Source organism: Brachypodium distachyon, chromosome 2, assembly GCF_000005505.3.
Source record: "Brachypodium distachyon strain Bd21 chromosome 2, Brachypodium_distachyon_v3.0, whole genome shotgun sequence".
NCBI lineage: Eukaryota > Viridiplantae > Streptophyta > Magnoliopsida > Poales > Poaceae > Brachypodium > Brachypodium distachyon.
In genome coordinates this window covers 15730451-15753183 of record NC_016132.3, presented here as the reverse complement: position 1 = coordinate 15753183, position 22733 = coordinate 15730451, and the positions used below count along the sequence as shown (strand labels likewise).

At 44.6% G+C, this 22733-nt stretch overlaps 3 protein-coding genes across 4 annotated transcripts; all 3 read right to left on the bottom strand.

Annotated features, from left to right (window-relative positions):
• Nucleotides 1-955: 955 nt before the first annotated feature.
• LOC100841832 (phosphomethylethanolamine N-methyltransferase) lies at nucleotides 956-7473 on the bottom strand. Of its 2 annotated transcripts, XM_003567914.4 has the most exons (12): nucleotides 7125-7473; nucleotides 6905-7029; nucleotides 3690-3827; nucleotides 3407-3547; nucleotides 3144-3287; nucleotides 2773-2883; nucleotides 2539-2680; nucleotides 2085-2365; nucleotides 1784-1945; nucleotides 1616-1669; nucleotides 1385-1459; nucleotides 956-1277 (listed from the first exon to the last, which is right to left on the bottom strand). In XM_003567914.4, the coding sequence occupies exons 1-12, from the start codon at nucleotides 7159-7161 to the stop codon at nucleotides 1182-1184; spliced, it is 1506 nt and encodes a 501-aa protein (XP_003567962.1). In that variant the 5' UTR covers nucleotides 7162-7473; the 3' UTR covers nucleotides 956-1181. The 2 variants fall into 2 exon arrangements, with proteins under 2 accessions (XP_003567962.1, XP_010231068.1); XM_010232766.3 differs by lacking the exons at nucleotides 6905-7029; nucleotides 7125-7473 and adding an exon at nucleotides 3991-4139.
• A 2143-nt stretch (nucleotides 7474-9616) lies between these two features.
• LOC100841026 (putative clathrin assembly protein At2g01600) lies at nucleotides 9617-15676 on the bottom strand. The gene is made up of 15 exons (XM_003567911.4): nucleotides 15460-15676; nucleotides 15209-15278; nucleotides 14921-15018; nucleotides 14077-14215; nucleotides 13868-13995; nucleotides 13652-13744; nucleotides 13485-13535; nucleotides 12670-12735; nucleotides 12514-12579; nucleotides 12332-12412; nucleotides 12172-12249; nucleotides 11349-11531; nucleotides 11208-11283; nucleotides 11000-11124; nucleotides 9617-10227 (listed from the first exon to the last, which is right to left on the bottom strand). Exons 1-15 carry the CDS (start codon nucleotides 15547-15549, stop codon nucleotides 9868-9870), a joined length of 1704 nt encoding a protein of 567 aa, XP_003567959.1. The 5' UTR covers nucleotides 15550-15676; the 3' UTR covers nucleotides 9617-9867.
• Nucleotides 15677-17621: 1945 nt separating this feature from the next.
• Nucleotides 17622-22201, bottom strand: LOC100841525 (serine/threonine-protein kinase STN7, chloroplastic). The gene is made up of 10 exons (XM_003567913.3): nucleotides 21773-22201; nucleotides 21604-21693; nucleotides 21078-21197; nucleotides 20860-20964; nucleotides 20146-20314; nucleotides 19964-20057; nucleotides 19727-19820; nucleotides 19555-19611; nucleotides 18217-18630; nucleotides 17622-18031 (listed from the first exon to the last, which is right to left on the bottom strand). The coding sequence occupies exons 1-10, from the start codon at nucleotides 22139-22141 to the stop codon at nucleotides 17873-17875; spliced, it is 1671 nt and encodes a 556-aa protein (XP_003567961.1). The 5' UTR covers nucleotides 22142-22201; the 3' UTR covers nucleotides 17622-17872.
• Between the last annotated feature and the right edge of the window lie 532 nt (nucleotides 22202-22733).

The following is a 22733-nucleotide window of genomic DNA, read 5'->3' as shown; positions in this document are numbered from 1 at the left end:
TAAACGAAATATGTCAATATGAGAAGCTTGGCTTATTCTGATATATGTGCGGGGACATGGTTTGATGGGTTGCGACAATGATGTACATGAAGAATATGCCATTTGTAATCTGGAGGCTGGCTCAATGTAGAAAGTCCACATCACCATTAAGCCCCTAGGTGGGGGGGGGGGGTATTCTAGAGATGTTGTGGCAATACCTACACCTTTGGCTCTACAAAGCGTCATGCCACTAATGAATCTTCTGGAGAAAAAAAAATCCTCACGCCACTAATGAATCTTCCGAGTGTGGCTAAGAGGATGGGGTTGTCAATAGCCTGTTAAAGCACAAGGACACGATGATGGTGGACAAGGAAAAGAAATGTTTGATACTATGAGAAGCCAATCTTAGGGGAATGATCTAGTGTTGGCAGGGATTGACGGGTGGATGAATCTCGTCACACTACCATGGTGTCCCAATTATCCCCCCATAATATGCAAATTTCTAAGGGTGGGAAGATGCAAGGAGATAATGATAGCATGAGTAATGTAAGAGAAGGATTGCTGGTCTCCTTCAAGGAGGACCGAATTGTCGCTATTGGGTGCCGACGTGGAGGCTTGATGTCAAGAGGCAAGTCTGAGCAAATGTGGTTTCCTCTTCGGAACTCATCTTACCAAGGAGATGTGGTAGTGTAAGAGATCGGATTTTGCTTTCATGTTGGTACAAGAGAGTGATGCAGGAGTGGAGGCCTTTTGTTATTCTGATCCCACCACGTTAGAGGGGGGGGGGGGGGGGGGGAGTGTGAAGGGATCGCGTTTCTTCGAGTTAGATTATGTTAGCATCGATTACTAGTATCCTAACTTATCCGTGAGATTTGCGTTTGTCATAAAAATTTAGCTTATGTGGTCGCTCAAATAAATTTAGTGTGTGTCAAGTAGCCCAGCCGTTTGCAGCAAAAAAATAGAAGGAAAAAAGGAATCATGATCAACCCACCCACCACATCAAAGCAAATGTAGCGCATCACATCACAGATTCACAAAGTTCAACAGTACACCATTAGTAAATCTCTTACAAATCGGGCGCCCAATCCAGCCACTGCAACCACAAAACACACCGACATAGTACTACTGTGGCACCGATTGTTCCTTTATTTATTCTGAGCTGAAGCCCGCCGCTCTGCTTCCGGCCGCCGCCGGGGATATGATCACTTGGTAGCAATGAACAGCCCCCACTTCTGCTCGCCGGCGGAGCTGCGCTTCAGCTTCGCGCTCCAGCCGTTCACGATGTCGTCGTAGTCCTCCTGCCGACAGATAGATCATAGATATATGAAATGAGAAATTACCGAGACTCTCAGGAAGAAGAACAAAAGGTAGTTAAGACTGAAGTGTTTCTTTTGCGTCCTAGTACCTGGGTGAAGTCTGCCAAGAAGGCCTCTTTGTTCTTCTCCGTTTCAGCTAGCTCCCTCTCCAGAACCCTCAGGAACTGAAACAATGCAGCATAGCATAGGACAGTGATGAGACGATCATGTTAATTAGACACTGAAGAAAACTCTTACATTTGTCCAAGCATTATAGCAGTAAAGGATTAGAAAGTGCATGGCATTGACAGAGATTTCAGAGGGTGGGAGATGATGATAACCTGGTCGGTGCGGTCTTCGGCGATGACATCGTGGAAGCCAGCATTCTCAAGCATCTGGGTTGTTGTGTAAACAGATATTAGAATGGTTTGCTAATTTGAACTCTTAATCTATCAAAGCAAATTGGTTCCTGTTCCTGGTGTGCAAAGTTTACTGTAGAAGAAGCAAACCTTTCCATAGGTCTTCACATCATGGAGGTCATAGCCTCTCTGCTTGATGTATGCAGCAAAGTCCTCTGACGGTTTCCCAGGGCTCCTGCAGTAGTCACTGATCAGGACTTTGCCCCCAGGTTTCAGCCACTTGAAGAAGTTCCTGAACAAAGCAGGTTTGTCCTGCAAAACCAAGTTGATCCAATTGTCAGAATTATGGCTACTGGGTTATATATCGTCGCTAGGCAATTGTTACCAACAAGCATTTGCTAGACAAAAATGAAGTGTTAAAACAGTTAAATCTATCCACCGAAAAACATACTTGAATGTGAAGGATGGTGTCACGGCTGTAGATGACGTCGAATGTGTTCTCCGGGTATTCCTTTGTTGTGCAGTCAGCAACTTCGAACTCGACGGAGCATTTGCGCCCGATAGCTCGCTCGATTGCAAATGAAACCATGTTAATGGAAAGATCGATGCCGAGAACATGGACATCGTAGGTTTCGGACATGTAAAAGTCGCCTCCTCCAATTCCACACCCAACATCAAGCACCTTCTGGCCAGGTTTAAGATCCAGCTTGTCCACAAACTCCTTTGTGGTTTCTGTGATGAAAGAAGCAACTGTTTAACTTTCTCCAAAAAAATAGAAAGAGAAAACGAGCTGCTTAACTTTCTAAAACAAGAATCTTTTGAACTTTCCTAAAAGAAGAAGCATGTTTAACAGCATATGGTGTAAGCAAATCACAGAAATTTAGGGGCGATGCGAGGCCACTCACCGAATCCACCAGTGCTAACATAACCCTCTCCAAATACACGTTCATAACGCAAGATTCCGCTGGATTTGTACTGCACATTGTCCAAGAATCTCTGAAATCCCTTGTCATCTGTTGACTTAACCTTTTCCCATAGCCAGCATATCTATCAAGCACACAGTTTTGTCAGTAACTTCGCTTGATCAAGTAACACTGACGCAAGAGCGTCTTTGTGCACAGGAAATGAAATTTAAGTACCTGGTTTTGGTTTTTCTTGCTTTTCACATAAGCTCCAATGCACTTGGAAGTTACAAGGGAAAGCTCAAAAGAGTTCCCTTCTTGATCATAGGAACTGCATTCTTTAAATATCTATTTGTAAAAGAAAGAAAAAGTTAGCTATTAAAGCGGTAAATAATTTTTCATCTGACAAAATGATCAAAGTAACTTTCCACACCAAGCTGGAGATGCAAAGTCATGGCCAGTAAAAACAAGTTTCAGTTAAAGAGATGGGACTGAGAGATGAGACGCAAATGGTGATGCACAGCACAGTGCAGGGTCCACTCTGAATAACACAGAATGGAAGTAGATAAAACAAAATGTTACTGCTAATTAAGAGTTGAGCTTGTAACCTTGGTATAAAACCTTGGCTCCCGGTAGTGTGTTGGGTTCACTTTCCTCTTGGAATCTCCAGACTGGTGGAAGCAGGACTCCCTGATGAATATGTGCCCACCGACCTTGAGCCATTTCACAATCCTCCCTATCAGCTTCTCAACCTACAGTACAGAAATAGCATTCAGTTTCAAGAATTCATTTACAAAGCAAAAAAGTTTGCATCTGTTTTTGTACATGACATGAACATTTTTGATAAATTCGATCTGATGTCCATAATTACCTCCTCATCGGAGAGGTACATGAGCAGCCAGTTGGAGAAGACGAGGTCGATGGAGTTGTCCTCGATCTTGAGCTCGGGCGACGTGACGTCGGCGCACATGAAGGTGATGTTGTTGTGGATGTGCCCGTTGATCTCCTCATTCTGCAGGCAAAGCAGACCAGTACAGATCATCATCAGAGGAGGCAGAATCACAGAACTGATCGACATGAATTTGCAGCTCTGCAGAGTATGAACATTTGGCCTGTCCACGTCCAGAGAAGATAGAAGAATGCAGGACGCTCACCTTCTTGATGACGCTGTCGATGAAGTCGAGAGCCAGGACATGGCCGGCCTCCTTGGCCAGCTCCCCGGTGAAGCGCCCGATCCCGGCGCCGAGCTCCAGCACCGTCTTCCCCTCGTAGGACGGCAGTATGGACAGCACCTACACATAAAAATGCAGCGCAAAGTTGGCACCGTGTTCAGAAGTATTTACAGTACGAACGTGCCAAGTTTTCAGATAAAAATCATGCTGTGCAAGTGCTGGGGCAGCAGCCGGGGCTTGGCCTGTGTTATTCAAAGGGCAGCAGCCGGGGCTTGGCACGCACCCATTGGTCAGATTCGGGGTCGAGCTCTGCTGCTGCCAGGAACTCCTCTCGGGTCGGCTCTGCTGCCTCGGCCATGCTTTGCTCTTAAGAAGCTTAAGCTCTCACTGCTCGGTTCTGTTCTGAGGGCAGCGGGCGATGGAGATTGGCGTTCGGCGTCGATCGGAGCAGCTAGCGCTTTATGGAGGGGACGGGAGCGAATCAAAAGATGCGCACTATCTAGCTAGAAACGTGAGCATGATGGTGACATGGGTATATCATATACTATGATATGCAGCAAGAGTTTCTAGCCAGTGGCCACTGGGGAGCAGGGAATCATCAACCACGGTGGGGTGGGCTGGTCACTGGTGTTTAACAAAGGAAAATAAGGGGGGAGGGGAGGAACTGAGGAAGAGGACACGGCGCCGGACTTGGTGAAGGTAGGTAGAAACAAGATCATGGAGTAGTTTATAGAGGGGATCGATTTGCAGTGTTTGTTTGCCTCTCTTTAATTAAAAGAATATTCGTTTCCTGTGCCACGTTCATGCGTAGGTGCTATATATAAAATGTGGCGCATCTCCTAATGTCATTGGTAATTTGTTATTGTATTGTGCGCGTCCTTTTTATCTGAAGGAGCGTCTATTGCACAATTTCCCAATTAATACCACCGCAGATTCTCTTCATAATTTTATTGATCTTTCACTCTAATATTATCTTGTAAGCTGTCGGAGACGGAGATGGGCTGACGCCTTTCAAGGCAGCATAACGTGTGGACACTGATATGTGTGTCCGAAAGATGGAGGGCCACATGTCAGTGGCTCCACATTATCCGGACGCACATCCAGCGGATCTCGGTTCATTGGAGAGATCATCCACTTTCAGGCACGGAGATATGAGGGCCACAGGGGCTTTGCCCTCCCTAACAATTTTCCTTTTACCTAAGAACTATTAAATAATTATCATCCAGCTCATTTTAAATGAGCTTGGTCTCTAATTTTGCCCCCACCCCCCTCCCGCGAAGCCCCATTCGCCATTCTCGTGCTGAATTTCTGGCTCCCTCACTGTCTCCTGCAACAAGGCCACCGTGCGACCGTCATCTTGTTCAGCCATGTTTATGTGCCAGAGAAATATCTCCGCTGGCCAATAATCTCATCTCTTGTTTTTACTTTCTTTACTCCTAGGCTCCTAGCTTTTTGGTAGTCTGGTAGTCCAAATTTTGTCTAGTGACATGGTGAATGATTTCTTCTCTAGTGACCGTGCCAAGTTGCGGGTAGAAATGGTTTCTTCCCCATCCAATTTTGCTTTCCCAGTCCCCACACAGTGAGAGCAGGACCCCCTACGATCTTATAAGTGTATATGAACCTTTCATACTATTTCATGGGAAAAAAATTCGTCAACTAGTAGTATTTATGATTATTTGGTTCCTTTTATCAATATTCTTGCTTTTTTACTCATGCAGACTCCCTCTACTTCCCCTCCGCCTCCAATTTATGTCATTGTCGCGATCCCCACCGGTAGATTCACTGAAGATTCAGAGCCAATTAATTTGATTCGCACGATTCCAAAAGCAAAGAAGTGCAATGCCATGTCCACTTGATTCCGAGTTTGCTATAGGATTGCATTTGCACTTTGAAAAAACTAAACAAATCTTATCAACAAGTTAGAGCCACCGGAGAACTTTCTACTCCACTAAACAACCAGTCCTTAAAAAAAATTAGAATCTAATTATCTGCAAATCAATCAACCTAGTGTAGAAAAAAGTTCCTACAGATTATCAACAACCGGATGGTACTGGTGGCATATGATCTATTGATCAGCCACATCAGCAAAGATGTCATTTTATATACACTGCCGGCACTTATATAATCAACTTTCCATGGTTTGTTTATATGCGTGCTGCTCACAAATAGAATACTGTGACTTGACCACCTCCCAGTTGATAACATAACAAGCTATGTATTCGTACCTATTGGAGTAGTGTAAATAGCACTACTAGTATAGTGCACTAGCTTAGCTAGGAGCATCGCCCATTTCTTCATTTCAAGAATATCGTGCCCATTCTGCTAATTAAGCCCATGCGCTGTATTAGTACGGAGTACATGGTTTCAAATTAGTACTACATAGGAGTATTAGCAAGAGCAAGTTGACCTCGGACAGAATTATTTTATTTTACTTTTTGTCTCGGCCAGAACCAGCAAACTCCTACCAGCAGATCATTTGGACTTTGTACTCATTCAAACGATTTCCTAGAGAGCCAAGTATAAGTGGAGTACTCTGCTCATGCCATTGGCCATATATACCTGTCAAACGTTTTTACGTGCACCCCTGCTTTCAGCTGAAAAGCCGGCAGAAAACTACGGGTCAGCTTAAGATTTGATGGCTAATCCCCGGATGCTTAATTATGGGAAGTACTCCGTAGACCGTAGAGAAGAGATGTAGTTGACATGGCCCAAAAAAAGGAAGAAAAAAAAAAATCTGGTAGCGTGAGCATCAACCTCTGTGCCTCAGATTACATCTCTCCGGACATCTCTCCGGTAGAAGAAGAGATGTACTCCCTCCTCCTCATATTAAATGAGGAAATATACATGCCCCTAAAAAAAGGAAAAAAGTAAACAGAGACCGTTTTTCTCCTTTCCTGCGACGCGAGCCACGTCGGGCCCGAAACGAACTGCCACCAATCCCGTCGCTTTCTCGCCTTTTTTCCCCGGTGGCGAAACGCCACACCCGCAAACACAAACACAAGGACGAGGACGATGATATATGGAGCAGTCACATCATCTGCTGTTTAATTTGCCGGCCACGTACTACTCGTAGACGGCATGATTCACGAGAGAGACGAGAGATCGATGTCGGGGAGATAGATATATATTAACAGCAACGGGCAAATCGATCGGAAATGAGGAGATGGAGGAATAAACGTTGGAGAATTTAGGTATACCTCGGGTCGCTCCTCCTTGTCGAGGTCCTTGGCGCGGGAGTCGAGCATCATGGACTCCACGGTGAGGTCCCTCGAGTGCTCCTCCCAGTAGCTCTTCTGCACCTTCCTCTCCACCCCAACGAACCCTGCAAAATCCCACACAAAACCATGCATCTCGTCTGCCTCATCGTGCGCGAAAACCAAGTGATCAAAAACTATGAATCTCGACCGACCGGCTTACCATTCTCCACGACGGCGATCACGGCGGGGGTTTCCATCGTCGTCTCCTCCTCTTTCTCGGACTAACGTTTTACAAGCAGAGGACCAGGAGGCAGTTCTCCTCTTTAAGTTTGTTTTGGTTTGTGTTGGAAGTGGTTTCGGGTGTGTTGCGGGTTTAGGTTCCCTCGACGGCGAGGCGGGATCGGGAGAAGCCGCGGGAGCGGCGATTGTTGGCCTGGGCGCCTCTCTGTTGCATCAAACGCCCCCCGCACCAGCGAACCTCGCGCAAAGCTTAAAACAACCCCTCGCTACTCACTCTCTCCGCGGTTTGTTTGTTTGTTCCCACTGGATGAGTGAAGTGTGGATCTCTGCGGCGAACGGGTCCGGGGATTTATAGCCAGCCACGGACGCGCAGACGGCCGGGGGGCGGGCCCCAAACGAATCCCGGGGCAGATCTGGCGGGGCCCTGTTGTCAGCTGCCTTGGCTGAGATGTAGTGCGGTGCGGGGGCTCCGCTCGTTGTCCGCGTCCCGGGGCCCAGCGTCAGGGACAGGGGAGTCTCCTTCAGTGTCTGCGTCTCCGGTTGGTGGGCTTTTCGATCCATCCGGGCGCGGCGAGCAGAGAAGGGCAAAGGAATCTCTTCGGGCCAGTAGGGGGGCAGGAGCTAGGAGGGGCTGCTGCAGTACGTGCAACCGGCTCCAGTGGTGCTACAAGCCTGCCGATTTCCACATGCATTGCTTTCACTCTTTTTGTGTTTTTTGAGGTCGATGCATTGCGCTCACTCCTTCGCAGATCTAGTCTAGACCTAGGGAGAGATATTTTCGGCAAGCTTCTCTACCGGAGACCCTGCTCCAATGATTTCATTTTACGTCAACAATGATAGGAATAATTTCATTTTACCGCAACAATGATAAGTAATAATTTCATTTCAAACGAGAAAATATCTTCGTTATTCCTACCCTTCAAGCCTAAATAGCTTCTTTTTATCCTCATGTATATAAATCCACGTCAGTTAATTCGGAACGGAACCTAAATTCTAAACATTTGTTGCTCCCCGCGCAAGCCTGTTCTCGCTGTTCGTGACTCGTCAGAACCCCCGCGCAACCCGTGTGTGCTCGCTCCCTCACACTTGCACTGAAGGTACTCGACGAGATCGTTTCACGCGTCTCGCTTCCCGCGGGTACGTCGCCTACTACCACCGGAAGAACATTCCTAGTCGACGAGAGACAAAGAGTGTGAAGCTATAGCTTGTGTCATCGACCTCGCATACTGAGATCCTGTATAACCAACCCAGCTAGCGTGCCCTTTGTGTGTTCAGAACTTACCTGGTGAAGGTGTACGTGTTTGGGAAGACGATGAGATCATGCGATGCCATCATGTGGCCCTTTGGGACCACTGTCGTCTTTGATGGCATTGTTTGCTGCAGATGTAAGGCAAACAAGGCAACAGTTAAGCTTAGTACACACAGATGCACAATAGAGTACGTACTGCCTAGGCACGTGGCAGCGATGTAGCGGGCAAAGCTTTTGGTGCCTAGTACTGGTAGAGGGGCGTGGCAGATATTGTGCTGGCCTGCTGGGTGGGTGTCGCCTTACGTGGATCTGAATGATTGGGATCGTGGATACCCCTGGGTCCCCGCTGATTGATACCTTTGCTTCCTTGCATGATTGTACTACTAGTAGCAGTACGTACAATACTGAGAATTGCAAAGCTCACTGGCTCTTCAGAAATGGATAAATCATTTTGTACAATACTGAGAATTGCAAAGCTCACTGGTTCTTCAGAAATATAGATAAGCTACATTCAGGCAGAGAAGCTACGCACCCAATTGGTAGTGCACCGCTCGCTGTTGCAGCAAGAAGTTTCACCTGCAGGCAAGAGAGATCGATCTACCCTCCTCCTGCTAAAGCCTACAAGCACCAGAAAACTAGAGGACAACTCGTACACATAGCCATTTTCATATAGGTGGGGGGGACTGGCGAGAGCCTCCTCACGATGCGAAAAGCCGGATCACTGGTGAAGATTCTTCTGTTGGTTACTTTTCTTCTAACCCAAGAGGCGACAAAACACTTTCACTAGATAGGCGGTTAGATATTGTAATTTGCAGCGTATCATCGTGCCATTGCGTTTTGTTTATCGTTCGCGGCAATGAAAAAGGATGATGATAATGACGGCAGGCAAACTATAGTCCTCCTGGTCCTGATAAATGATCGGCACCTCACTGTTGAGTCTTTACCTACTTTCTTTTTGGAAGACATCTTACCTAACGAAACTTTGAAAAATAGACATTCGCCGGACAATATGATCTGCACTTCCGAGTTCAGGTCAGTAACCAAAGAGGTACCTTAGTCAGGAAACTTCAGCTCAGGGATCAGATGACAGAAAAGCAAATACTCCAGAGATGGATAGTATCAGAGAAAATGTGCAAGAGATACCATGGACATCTTCACGGAATGTGAGATGACAGCTGAACAGACACTATGCATGCCTACATGGGCAGAAAAGAACGAGTACCAATCGATCACCCAGTGCAATCCCTCGTGTTATAACCTTGTCCTACTATTTATTGACATATATCTGATGTTGCACAGGTCACTAATTTCTTTACAACAAGGGTCACTTGGCACTTGGCAGCCCCGTCTGGTGCAGCCGAATACACATATCAATACGAGTGGTATCATACAATAATGGCCAGGCACAATGCATATTACCGTCGCACAAAAATCGCATTCGCTGTGGACACAAATTGCTCATGTTCAATGCAGCCTATAGAAGTTGGTTACCACCAAATGGGTTGGCTTGCTGTTGTGAATTGTTTGCCACGGGGAATGGCCCAAAGCCGGTATCCAGAAAGGGGTTCGTTACAGGGCCCGGGCCTGCATGCTGTGTCTGAACGGGTGGTCCGAACGGATTCGGCTGCATCATAGTTGGTATCTGCGGATGCTGCTGAGACATTGCAGCCATTTGAACCAATGGCGGGGGAGCAACTTGGTTCGACATCGCGAATGGATCATTTGTCATGAATGGGTTGGGAGCTGACGAACCATATAACTGCTGCTGCTGTCTCTGCCGGTAGGCTCCTTCATCGTAGAGGCTGTCCAAGATGAGCTTGTCAAGTCCACCACCCTGTAAACACGGTCATCAAGTTTACTCTTTTGCAGGTGAAAAGAGCTTCGTCGATAAAACAGCAGTACAGCACTTCAATTACTATTTTGTCTGAAGCAACTGTAGCCCCTCGATATATCACCTAAAAGGGTTTCACCCGAGAGAAACAACAATACAGAAAACAAATGCAATGAACACCCCATTTATTGTTACACAGTAGATCTATATAGCATCTTGTTTTATGATTATTGATCAATAATAAGTGGACACTATCAAGACATACTATCGTATTCTGCTACCAATAAAAATGATTCCATTGGCCCGCTGCACAAACTAACACGCCTATTTGCCTATATGACAAACAAAAAAACGCCTATTTGCATATGGTTCCCACAAAAAAATGTGCCCACATAACTACATGAAAAGATCAAGCACAGCATAAGTTGCTGCTTGCTGGCAATTGCAACAGTTTTTAACTTATGTGTACTTCCATTCAGTAAGGACTTGTGACATACTAACAGAGAAATACGGTGTCCATGACATCGGAGTCATGTCACAATATCAGTACAAGTGGTAAATTTCTTACAAGCACCACGGCTGGCAACGGGTAAGAAAATTGATTCCTCAAATGTGGCTGAACATTTCCAGGCTTCAAACAACAAATAATGAGTGGAAGCAATAAAAAAAGACCAGAAATGCCTGGTTACCACCAAGATTTAACCCTCGTGACAAGCAAAGGGGACCAACATAAAAATCCTCAGAAAATTAATGAATAGTGAGAGAAGAAACCAACCAATTGACTATCTGCAACGGATGAATTTGTGTTACTTGGAGCAGTAACAAGGGCAAGTTCCCATCCTGTTGGATCAAATCCTTTATCTTGCCATGCAGTGGTGCTAGTTGTTGAAGTACTTGCATCTATACAGATGCAGAGAATCTATCAATTAATTGGTTAAGCAAGATACTTGTCAGTCACAAAGAATTGAATCACGGCTAATTACCTGATGTAACAATAGCCAATGCAAGAGCATTGCTCTCCTCTATTGCCGATACACCAGGGCTTGGATCATTTAAGCCCTAACAAACAAAGGATATTTAGATTGTCAAAATCAAAGCATGGAGTATACTTGCTCTTTACTTACCAGTAGATCACCAGTATCCACCACCGCTACATCATTCTTGGAAGGAGGTGAAACAGCTTCAGTAACAGGCTGTACTGGAACAGATTCTTCAACTGGTGGGCTTTCCTCTTCGACAGGATCGGGTGCAGAAACATCCTCTGATTCATCCGGTTTGTACGTAAGAAGAAGCCTCTCAGGAAATTCCTGATGAATGGACAAAGCAAATTTTATGAAATGGTCCATTTTCAGTACTCAGAAGAGTAGCCTAAAGTCCTGTTTGGAAGAGTATTTCTTGGTAAAGTTTTGGTATTTAGTTGCTGAAAGATTAATATAAGATCTTGTTTCACACACACAACAAAATCAAGTCACCACCAGACGGATAGGTGCCTACTAGACATGGGATTTAGGAATGCTGCTGCAGGTTTTCAAGTCATATAATGAAACACATCAGCATATTTTTAGTGGCGCAAAGATGAATAGCTGATATGTATGTCTGTCTTAAGTTTTTCACCCTTTGTGTGTGCTTCTTTCCACATGGGAACAGGTTATTTCTATATTTGTTAAGCCATTTTCCCGCATGTATTTGTATTCCATTTATGTTGTCATATAACTGCTTATTGGATCATACTGGATGCACTAACATTTAGATAAAGCAGGTTCATCATTGAAAAGAACAAATAGAAACAAAGACAATACTCCTTGCCGATTTCCCAGGTGACTTAAGAGTTAAGAATAACAGATACCTAAACCACAAGATATGAATAACATGATAGATAGGATAAAAACATGTCAATACAGCAAAAACCAGAAACAGTAAGTTCAATTGTATCACTCAACTACTGACCAGTGGCTCTCGAACTGGAACCATACGCGGAGCATCCCTCACGTACTCCTCCATAGTCACAAGAAACGTTTGTGGTGGCTGAGGAATTTAAAATGAGATGTTTGTGGAAAAAAATCTGTCATAAATAGTGAGTAATCAGAAAACCAGTACAAACCCTCACCTCCCTAAGAGTGGGGAACTGAAAATTCCTTGCAAGTTCTAGGCCCCTGCAATTTTCGTAGAAGTCCGATAGGCTCCCAGCCTGCATCAAAGAACCAGACCAGGTGAGAACTGGAAGATGCAATATAATTTTTTAGAATCTAGATACAATCCACCATGTCAACTTATGGGCACAGGGCTTACCTGTTGGCCAGCCCTCCTGTAAATTTCGAGGGCCTTAAGCGCTTCATGTCTCGCCATCTCGAAAAACTGCACACATAAACAAGAAATCAACAAAATATACGTGCAGATTGTTAATCACCACATAGTAGCAAGTTGTTAGTTCAAGAGATCTTTTACCTTGTCGACAAGATTAATAATTCCATCATTTATCGCACAATAAATTTTGAAGCTCTCTTTTAGCACCTGTGGATAACAGAGCAACAGGCTTTAGTCATTCACTCCATCAGCCAAATCAACATATCAGAAGTTGTGCTTATGTTGAAAACAAGCATATTCTTATTTGATTATCTGGCAACACAAATTATGATATTAAAGCAAAGACAATATTTTGTTAATGTAAGGATAATATCAACAAAGAAATAAATCACATATATAATGGAATAATCCTATGCAAGAATGCAAGATATCTCATGCCAACACTCGAAACAGTATGAGCAGTACAGATAGTTGAGAATATGCTTCATCATTAGCCAAATATGCAGCACTGGATGAAATATTTGTGATTAGTCGGTATATGAATTATGAATAGTTCAACTTCGCAAGACAGAGTCTTAGAAACATCTAGAAGGACAGGATATGAATAGTTCAACATCGTGAGACAGCATCTTAGCAACATCTATAAGGACAAGATGGAGAAGACTTTCCTGCTGTTGTTCCCTAGGCTTGCCAAAAGTTCAATGTGCAGCTTATTAGGAGAGAACACAAATCTCAAAGAACATGTGGTGCACAGATCTATTTGTGCAGCTGTTCCTAGTTCCTACCAAACTTTATCCATGACAAAAAGAAAGACAAAATTGTTTACGACACTTTCACCTATATCAGTTAAATAGGATGAAGAGCCGACACTGACACACAAGTCTATGAAGAATATAAGAAAGATGCAGTAGAGACTAAAGCACAGACAGATACTGTGACAAATAATTAGAGCTTACCAGAGCTAGAGCATACTGCACTAAGTAATTGTTATTCGCAGCTCCTTCTGGCTGCAATACCAAATGCAAAGGGGTTTTACATTACATGTAGAGACTAGAGATGCAAATGGTATAAATTGAGAGACTCATATCTAAGACTTGTTATTCTAGAATTAAGAGATAATCACCCGACACCCAACAAGTCGATACAGTAACTGCTGCAAAGCTGGCAACTGCTCTAACAGATCTTGAGTGTTCAGTTCTCTGGTTCTACTGTGTCCCTGATGACAAAATAGTACCAGTTGAAGCAGCAATTAGTATGTAGAATTGAAACTCAGGTTTAATATGTGTGATCCTCAAAACTAGTCAATTGTGGTACCAAAGAGAGAATTGATGTTTCAGACCTTTTCAGGACCTTGACCTTGTTTCGATAAACGCTCAGCCTCAACATCATATTTCAGGACCCTGAAGCATTCCAATCTTTCCTCCAGAAACTGACCATATGTGCGAACCCATGCGGAACAGTCCAAGGCTGTGGACAGCACTCGATAAGGGAAATCGAGGGGTAATAAGAAGGTCTGTGCAATCTCCTAGCAAATAAAGAGATACTAACCAACTGGGCTAGAATCATCCTTGAAGTTTGAGAGCTGCAGAATCCGCCCCCTTTGTGTAAAATTAAGAAGCTCTTCTCGAAATGTAGGATCCCCCTCTCTTATAAGTCTATGAACCACTACAAGTGTCTTCAATGCTACCTGTATGTTACATAAATCGTAGAGTAAATAGACTGATAAAATTCTGTAAGATTTCTGGACTTCATCATTAGTTTAAGCTGTACTTGATATTACTAACCTAACTATGTAGGACTATACTCACAATCACCAGGCATGGCTGTATGAGGATACAGCATACTGAACTAAATAGTGAAGTTGATAACAACCAGCAAGATGGGACAATATTGGATGCTGAACTAACAGCTCTTGTATTATATAAAATCACACATTTGATCCAGCATTTAATATGATTTTTTATTTGTTTTGATTTAGTTACCAGTACTAACATTTCCACAGCCTATATCAGTACGACATTCAGGAAGTATCTCAAATGAAATTACTACTGTAGCAACCAAGTGCAGCCGAAAATAGATAGCAAACACTTGGAAATGCAAAATTCAATGGATCAACACATAACAGAATCCAACCTTTGGAACTTCACTAAGAAACATAAATTTACAAGAATCAATCTTGGTTACATGGAAAGCTACAGATTTCCAGCATAATACAGCAACTGCAACGACCAATCTAGGTTCTGTCATTCCAGTAGGAATCAGTCTCGTTATACAGGACAGAGATACCATTCGAGTAAAAATACATGGAAACAAGGGGATCATCCAAGGCAACATCAACAAAATGTCATAATAGATAGGAATGATATAAGCTCCAAGCGAGCGCGGGACTTACAATCCAATTCCGGGTCTTGTTAAGACGACGAGAGAGAGCGTGGATGCAGTAGGCTATGTCTGCCCGGGGCCTAGCGATGGACGTCGCCGCAGCAATCTCTGTACCACCACCACCACAGTAACACCATCAAAACACCGAAACCAAACTAAACAAAAAGCACACCTTATCCCCCTCCCCTCACAACCTCGCACTTAGAGGCATAATCTAATTATGAACCCCAAAAACCACTAAATTAGGCCAAGCAAAAACTTCGAAAATAGCGCGTGTGGGGGGAAGGAATCAACGCACTGCGCAGGTGGCGCTCCTTGGGCGGGCACTCCACGTGGTTAGTCGCCTTCACGATCGCCACATCCAGATCCTACAAAAAAAACGAGTTCCCCGATCAAAACCACGCAGATCCAGCGCTCCTCGCACGCCACCGGCCCGCCCCAGCCGAGGGAGGAACCAGGGTTCCCACGGATTCGGCGCAAACTTTAGGTCAGAAACAAAAACCCGGCGGGGAGATAAGAGGGAGAGGAGGGTGTCCGGATCCGGCGGACCTTGAAGTCGGAGTTGAGGTTGGCGAGGCTGACGGTGGTGGTGTCCTTGATGGCGCCGTACGCCTTGCGCCAGCTCTGCATCGACGCCATTTTCCTTCCCTTCCCCCGCCACCGCCGCCCCTCTCGTTCTCGCTGTCTTTTGGGGCGTTGTTCGCGACGGTTTCTCGTCGGGGTTTTTTCTCCCCCTCCTTTTCTTCTCTCTCCCGGCGGCAGAGTATCGCGAAGACGCGGTGTGTGTGGGGACAGTCTGTCAGTCTGCGGAAGAGAGAGAAGTTGGGTGTATTTGTGGGAATGGAGATAAGTAGGGGGTGCTTTTTGCGAAGTTGGCGTACGAGCGGATGGGTTTTCTGGGTGGTCTACGCAATGCGAACGGAAGGTTCCAGAAATCGGCGATTTTTTTGGAGGTTATGCTATGTTTTGCGGAACCCCTCTAAACTCTTACAAACTTGCTTTCAGCACCGGAGTACTCTTCTTGGCTCCCCCTGCAGAGGAATTTTGCACCTTGTGTATTTTCCTACGAGAGTACGAGTCCTTTTTTTTTTTTGCGAAGAGACGAGAGTACGAGTCAGACGCAAAAATCTCATCCTATCATTTGACCATACAATTGAGTACAGTAGATCGACTCATCGACATACTTTGGTCCTCAGAAAAGTAGCTGATCGCGAATTCACTGGAACTGGGAGGTGTTAAGTGCGATTTACGAACAAGAATGCCCGAACAGATTCGCTGTCTGAATCTTCTTCTAGCCGTCGGGCAGAGAACAAAACAGCGTTGATTAATTATAGGAGGGCCACCTGAAGAAAAAAACAGCGTTGATTAATTAATAGGAGGGCCACCTAAAGAAAGAAATAAACAAAGGAAACAAAAAGCATGCGGTGGCTTCTCCGCCTTTCGGTTGCTTCCTTCCCATTGAGAACGTAACTGGCGCCGTCGACGGGAGACGTTCCTGGACTCGTTCTACGGAGTACTACCACGCTTTCGAACACATTTTGCACGTAAAAGAACGGGCAGATTGCATTTGCACGGCTATGATCTGCTCCCTCCGTTCCACATCCGTTCCACATATTAAATGACTCAAATTTGTTCAAATAAAGATATATTTATACCGAAAAAATGTCTACATACATGTAATATTTCGTCAGTTAATATGGGACGGAAGGAGTAATCATCTAAAGGGCAGGCCCAGAACCTCGAAGAAAAATAACGACGAACAGTCATGGGGCCAAATGCTAGCTACCAGTGTTGCCCACATGATCATCGCTCCATGCTAAATGGAACAGAGAGGACGGCTGTCGGCTGAAGGATTTGGAACTTAATCATTGGCCAGTACCATAACGAGGTGCCTAATCAACCGTAAAATAATGAACTGATGGTTGATGATCATTTGTGTTATCAGCATTGTTGCTGCACATAACGATTGCCTACCTATCGACAAACCGTTGGATGGTACCGCATGGTTTCATTTCACAGAGCTTACATTGTTTTATTAAGCCTTGACACGTCCTGGACCAAGTCCAGCCCGTCCAAAAGCAACATTCCGACAATACCAAAAGGGCCCGTGTGCTCTACTGGCAATCGGCTGTCGCTCTCTAGGCTACCCTCTTCGTAGGCTTTCGCTTGGTACCGGACAGGATCTACTATGCGTCCCACAGTGTATTTCTCACTGAATGACCTTTTTGCTTACATGTCCTATTTTATGAAGAATTTGCACTTCAGCTACCCGTCCTCCGTCCTCCGATCACTAAGACACTTGTTATGAATCAGAGGTAGACACTTAAACCGGAGGGAGTAGTAGTTTAGATAATCCTACTAGTACCAATCGAGTAGTCCTGGCCATAGATCGACTAGTGGCTAGATGTAAGTGTTTGGTTGTAGTTGGAACTTTGGCAGTTGAGAGTTGACACCTTGAGCAGAATGGCCAAGGACTGGACGGCTGGACCATGGACATGGAGGACACCCAGACAAATGCAACAAATGAGAAGGACCCAAATAACCGAATTAATGGTACAATTGAACCATAAACTTCACTCATGTACTGATGCTTCAATCATAGTAATAAACTTCTTAAGGCCACAAAGTGCAGTCGACCTGTCAAGGAATGATGGAATCTTGCAGCACAAAATGAAGAAGGTACCTCCAGATCAGCAAGCCATCATCACAAATTAATCGAGCACAGCAGACTCGCTATGAACCTGTGATCAAGGTCCAGAAAATATTGCTTCCGTGTAAAAAATATGTACATCTATCTTCATGTCGGTATATGTTATCATAGTGTTTCCGACGGGCAAATTTGTACTCACCAACGCTACAAAGTAAGCAGGGCATATATACCATTTACCAATTTAGCGTAGCTAATGGGAGTCGTCTTTTATAGAAGAACTGGACAATGTACAGAGCTGCGCCTGCCTGATCTCTACTCCTCCCTGGGAATCCACCGGCTCCACCAGATGCTTTTGCGCTGGCTGGTGAGCTCGTCCATACTTTCGTTGATCGTTCTCACAATCTTTCTCTGCACGCGCAGCATGGAAGCGAGCACGTTCCGCTCGGCACTATCTTTCTTCGGTTTGATCTCCTGCACACAAGAAAGTGGTCAGTGTTCTCCTACCAAATCATCGTATGTTTATCCCACTGCACCTCAGTACAAAATTCTGAAAACGAAAGAAATGATGTAGAGTGTAATGAAACGACGGTAAATGCTCCAACAGCTCAAGTTTTTACTCAGCGGTATGTTCTTGTCATCCTGTCACGAATACATACCCTGAGCTCTTGAAGCTGTGCTTCTGTGAAGCCTCCTCCTGCTTCCGTTCCTGATTTCGCCATGAGGCCCACGACCCATCGAGCCGCTTCGCTGTAGTCCTTCTGGGTTGCGCGGAATAGCTGCAGCCTCAAGTTCTGCATGACCGAGAGGCCGAGGAGCCCTTCACTGTTGAAATATGGATGTGCAAGTGCAGCCTTGGCACTAGTCCTTTGCCGCGCTTTGTACCGGACCATCGACGTCAGGAGCTCCCATCCGATACCACCATCTAAATCCAAGATGTCAAAGCCCCTCCGAAGATCTGGGGCAGCTCGTGGTTCTACCAAATCCCTCCAAGCTTCTAAGTCATAGTTGCATCTCTTCAGTTGACGGTTAAATTGTATGAGGCTGCTGTCTGTTCTCAATGCTGGAAATGCCTGAAAAAGAATGATGTGTTAAAGATAATTTAAAACTACAAGATTTTTGCTGAAACTTCAAACCTATGCAATCATGCGATGTTTTGAAAGCAGAAGTTAGCGTAATATCCTGCCAATAAACTTTATGTGTTCTGATAATGTCTGCAACACCACAGAAAAATCCTCAACTGAAAATGACCGTTCGAACATGCAACATTTCATGTCCCTATTATGTAGGATCCTGCCTGCAGCAAAGTGTGGAGATGCAGGTAACAGTACAGCGTGTGTTTCACACACATACTAATTACACACGAGCATAATGAGCTAGCTGGGTTAGCAGAGGTAGAAAAGGAGGTCAAAAAAAGAGGAAAACACACTTGCAAGTAATTTAACAGTATCATTATTTCAAGTTATGCAGAGTAGAGATTAACAAATACTCAAATATGTTACTGATTTCCCTAGTAAGTCAGGAACATCAGTCACTACAAGCTTACCAGGAAGGTGTTTCGACAATATATGAACAAAGTGGAAGGGTCTATCTATAACAATATAGTGCAGAATGTAAATTGGTATTATGCATTCAAGCTAAGGGAAAGGCAGCTTAATGCGAGGACGCTTTGAGAACTTATAGAGTTATAGTAAAACTGAAAGTTTGGAGTTCCATAACACGCACTACAAACTTTAAGGGCCATGGTATGAAGAATTTTCAGTGGAGACAGTTCAATTCTTGCAGTAATAATAAGAAAAAAAAATCATGCACTCAATGCAGGAATTCCAAAGAAAACAGTTCTATTGATCTATTCCAGCAGGAATCGGAGAATTTTTTTCCCATGTAATGGCTTTGATACTACCTTTTGGTGTATAAAGCTACCTTCCTCTGGGTTTATTAAAACAGACAGACATGAAACTAGGAAACACATAAATTAAATTACAGTGATGACATACCATCTGCAAGAATATCAGGCCCAAGCTATATATGTCAAATCTGTCAGGAAGGTTCAGCTGTCAATACAAAATTGTTGCATCAGCTAAAGTAATTCTCTTGGTAGGAACAATTGTCTTGAACTGACATAGAGGAAAAACAGTTTAATCAAGGATTCAAACTTTTATAGAATACCTGCCACAGAACTGGAGATAAAGCAGTTGCAACTGGAGCAGAGGGAGCAGAAGGTGTTTGTGTGCTCATGATATATTGCTCCGGAGCAGCATACCTGCAAAGCATTGATAAAGCTCCAAGAAAATCCCAAGGAAAACTCTATTTTTGGGGTAACAGCTTAAACTTCAAGAGGTAACAATTATCTTGGATTTTTTTTCCTCCAGCAGTTCGGCCCAAACATGAAGGTAGCTTGGTTACCTTGGATCCAAAAGGAATTCCTTAGGAATATAGTTGATGCCCACTCGTAAATCAGCTGCTGCTCCAAGATCAATAATTTTGAAGGTGCGAGATTCTTTCGGTAGATAAAACGTGAAAAGATTAGTACAAAAGATTTTACGATGAAATTGCAAACAACATACGTGATAGGTGTTGGTTATTACCTTCTGAAAATATCACATTTTGGGGTTTTATGTCCCTGTGAACAATCCCTGTTGAATGAAGTCCATCAAGAGCAAACAAGAGTTGTCGCATCACCGTTTGAATAATCCTATTCTCTCTCGCTATCCCCTTTGGCAAATCTTGAACATTTCCTAGAATCTTTGTCTCAGCCTGATCAACCACAAACATATTTAAACTGTTAAAGTACACCACGATACATATTTTTGTTACAGAAATTACCAAGCTAACACTAAATTACATGGGAGAATCCGTCTCGTTACAAATAGATGGAAAGAAGAAATGGTTGTCATGCAATGAGCTGATGGCGTTAACGAAAGGAACCTATCTGACTGTTCTCACTAGCAAGGCATTTCATCATAAGCTAGAGCCCTAGAGCTAATGACCCATAATAAGCTCAAAAGTTTCACTGTGGGTATGTAAGGTAGTACAGCTCCAGATAAATATAAACACTCACTCACTACCTAGGTGAGAGGTGATGAAAACTGGTTAAGTAACTACATCATTCTAGTGCAGCTCAGTAAGCTAGCCTACAAATAAAACTGGGGTTTCAACACCGAGTGGCCAGAATCAGTTAACTGACCGCAGTTTATGGCAACAAAGAAATATCATGCTAAACCTAGAACTGGTAAACTGAAGTCAATGCAAGCAATCATCTTGTCTGGCCTAACACCCTGCTTCAAGCCTGATGCACTTACATTGTAAGGGAACTCCTTGCTTTGCATGAGAGCAGAAAGCGTGGCCTCGCCTTCATAACGCCAAATAAGCCAGTAATCATCAGCTCCCTTACCTTTAGGTTTGCTCTAGAAAATAAAATACACAATGCGAATTTAGGAATCAATCAAGTATTGGCAAACAAAACTAAATCCGAAGATTGTGGGAAACAGCTACACCACTCAACCGAGTGTAGACATACCTCACAAAATCCGTAAACAAAATCTGCACAGCTGCTAGCGCATGCTCTCCTGACACGCTCATTCATCCATATCTCGACTGCGCCATACTCGGTTGCCTTCTTCACGACCACATCACCTTGCTTGAAGATAAACAAAACAAGCAGTGTGCATTAATATGCATGGTTTGGAAGCCACTTTACTGACACATAAAAGTGAATAACCTATACTCTTTTACTGCTCTTCAGAAGCTTGTTTCACAAAACTTTGACAGGGTTTTAGGATTTTCAGCGATCAACCTGGAACCTTTAAATTCTGCTTATTTACATGACGCAACAACCATAATATTTGAATGATCATGCCACCATATGCTCACAGACACATTTTTCACTTCCTGTGTGAACAACTTCAATTTGTCCAATCCAATAACACTTCAACTTAATCCGGTTGTTCTGTTTCGCCAATAATGCAATAAGCAATCACCAGCTACCAAAATTCTACAAAATTGAGGCACCGCATTTTACAAGCAGATGCAACATTGGTGTTCACCTTCTCCGCCGCCTTGGGGTCAGACAGCGACGCCCTGTACACGACCCCGAACGCGCCCTCCCCAAGCTTCTTCCCGGGCACGAAATCGTCCTGCCCAGGAACACCAAATTAGCACGAATCAAAGCATCACGAACGACTCAGGGCTGGGAACTAACTGTGGAGTCTGCACCTTGCGGAAAGTGGGGCGGAAGAGGCGCTCGGCGAAGGCGAGCACGAACATGTCGAAGAACCCCGGGGCGACGCCGGGGGTGGCCCAGAGGTAGGACGCGGCGGCGAGCGCGAGCGCGACGCCGGGGGCGGTGATGGTGAGCCCGTCGTTGTGGGGGAGCGTGCTGCGGTAGATGACGTCGCCGCAGGCCATGACGGTGCAGGGGAGCCCCACGCCCACCGCCTCCACCAGCTGCCGCCCCACCTCCGCGCCGAGCTCCGCCGTCACCGGCCGGAACGACGCGGCGGGGCCCCGCGGCGGCCGGCGCCGCCGCCGGGTGTCGTGGCCGGGGAGGAAGGACGTGGAGAGGCCAAGGCTGCTAGTGGCCATTCCTCCCGATTTTCTCTTCCTTTTTCGTGGTTCAAAAATCCGGTTACACTACTTATTCATGAGACAATTTTCCGTTTAATTATTACTCCGTATTATCGTCCGGATAGAAATTCGAACGTATGAGAGGTACCACGTGTTTGACACGTGGCTTCTGTCCCACCTGTCATTTGCCGAAGATTGACTCGGGCACCGAGCTTGGACGTGAATGCTGCAAATCGTCATCGGCCCCACATGTCAGTAACAAAAATGCCGAGTTAATGACTCAATTATGTTAGGGAGGATTATGTTAACCCTTTTTGGGGCACTTAAGCTTAAGCTGACACTATAAATTTTAGTTTTTCTTTTGCGTAAACATTGATGAAAGGACATAAGGTGGTATAATTCTGTGGTTGTGGCCTGTGGAAAGATGGACAAGGAGTGAAGGAAGCATCAGTGAGCTAGTGGCTAGGATTATTCTTCAGGTCTTGATAAATTTGGCACGAGACAGGCCAGTAATATTCGGGTGTGATTGACTGGTGGTACTTTTGGTTTAGTTTACGTTGTGATAAAAATATCTGGGACGCAAATTACCGCTACTGCTCGTTATTACTGT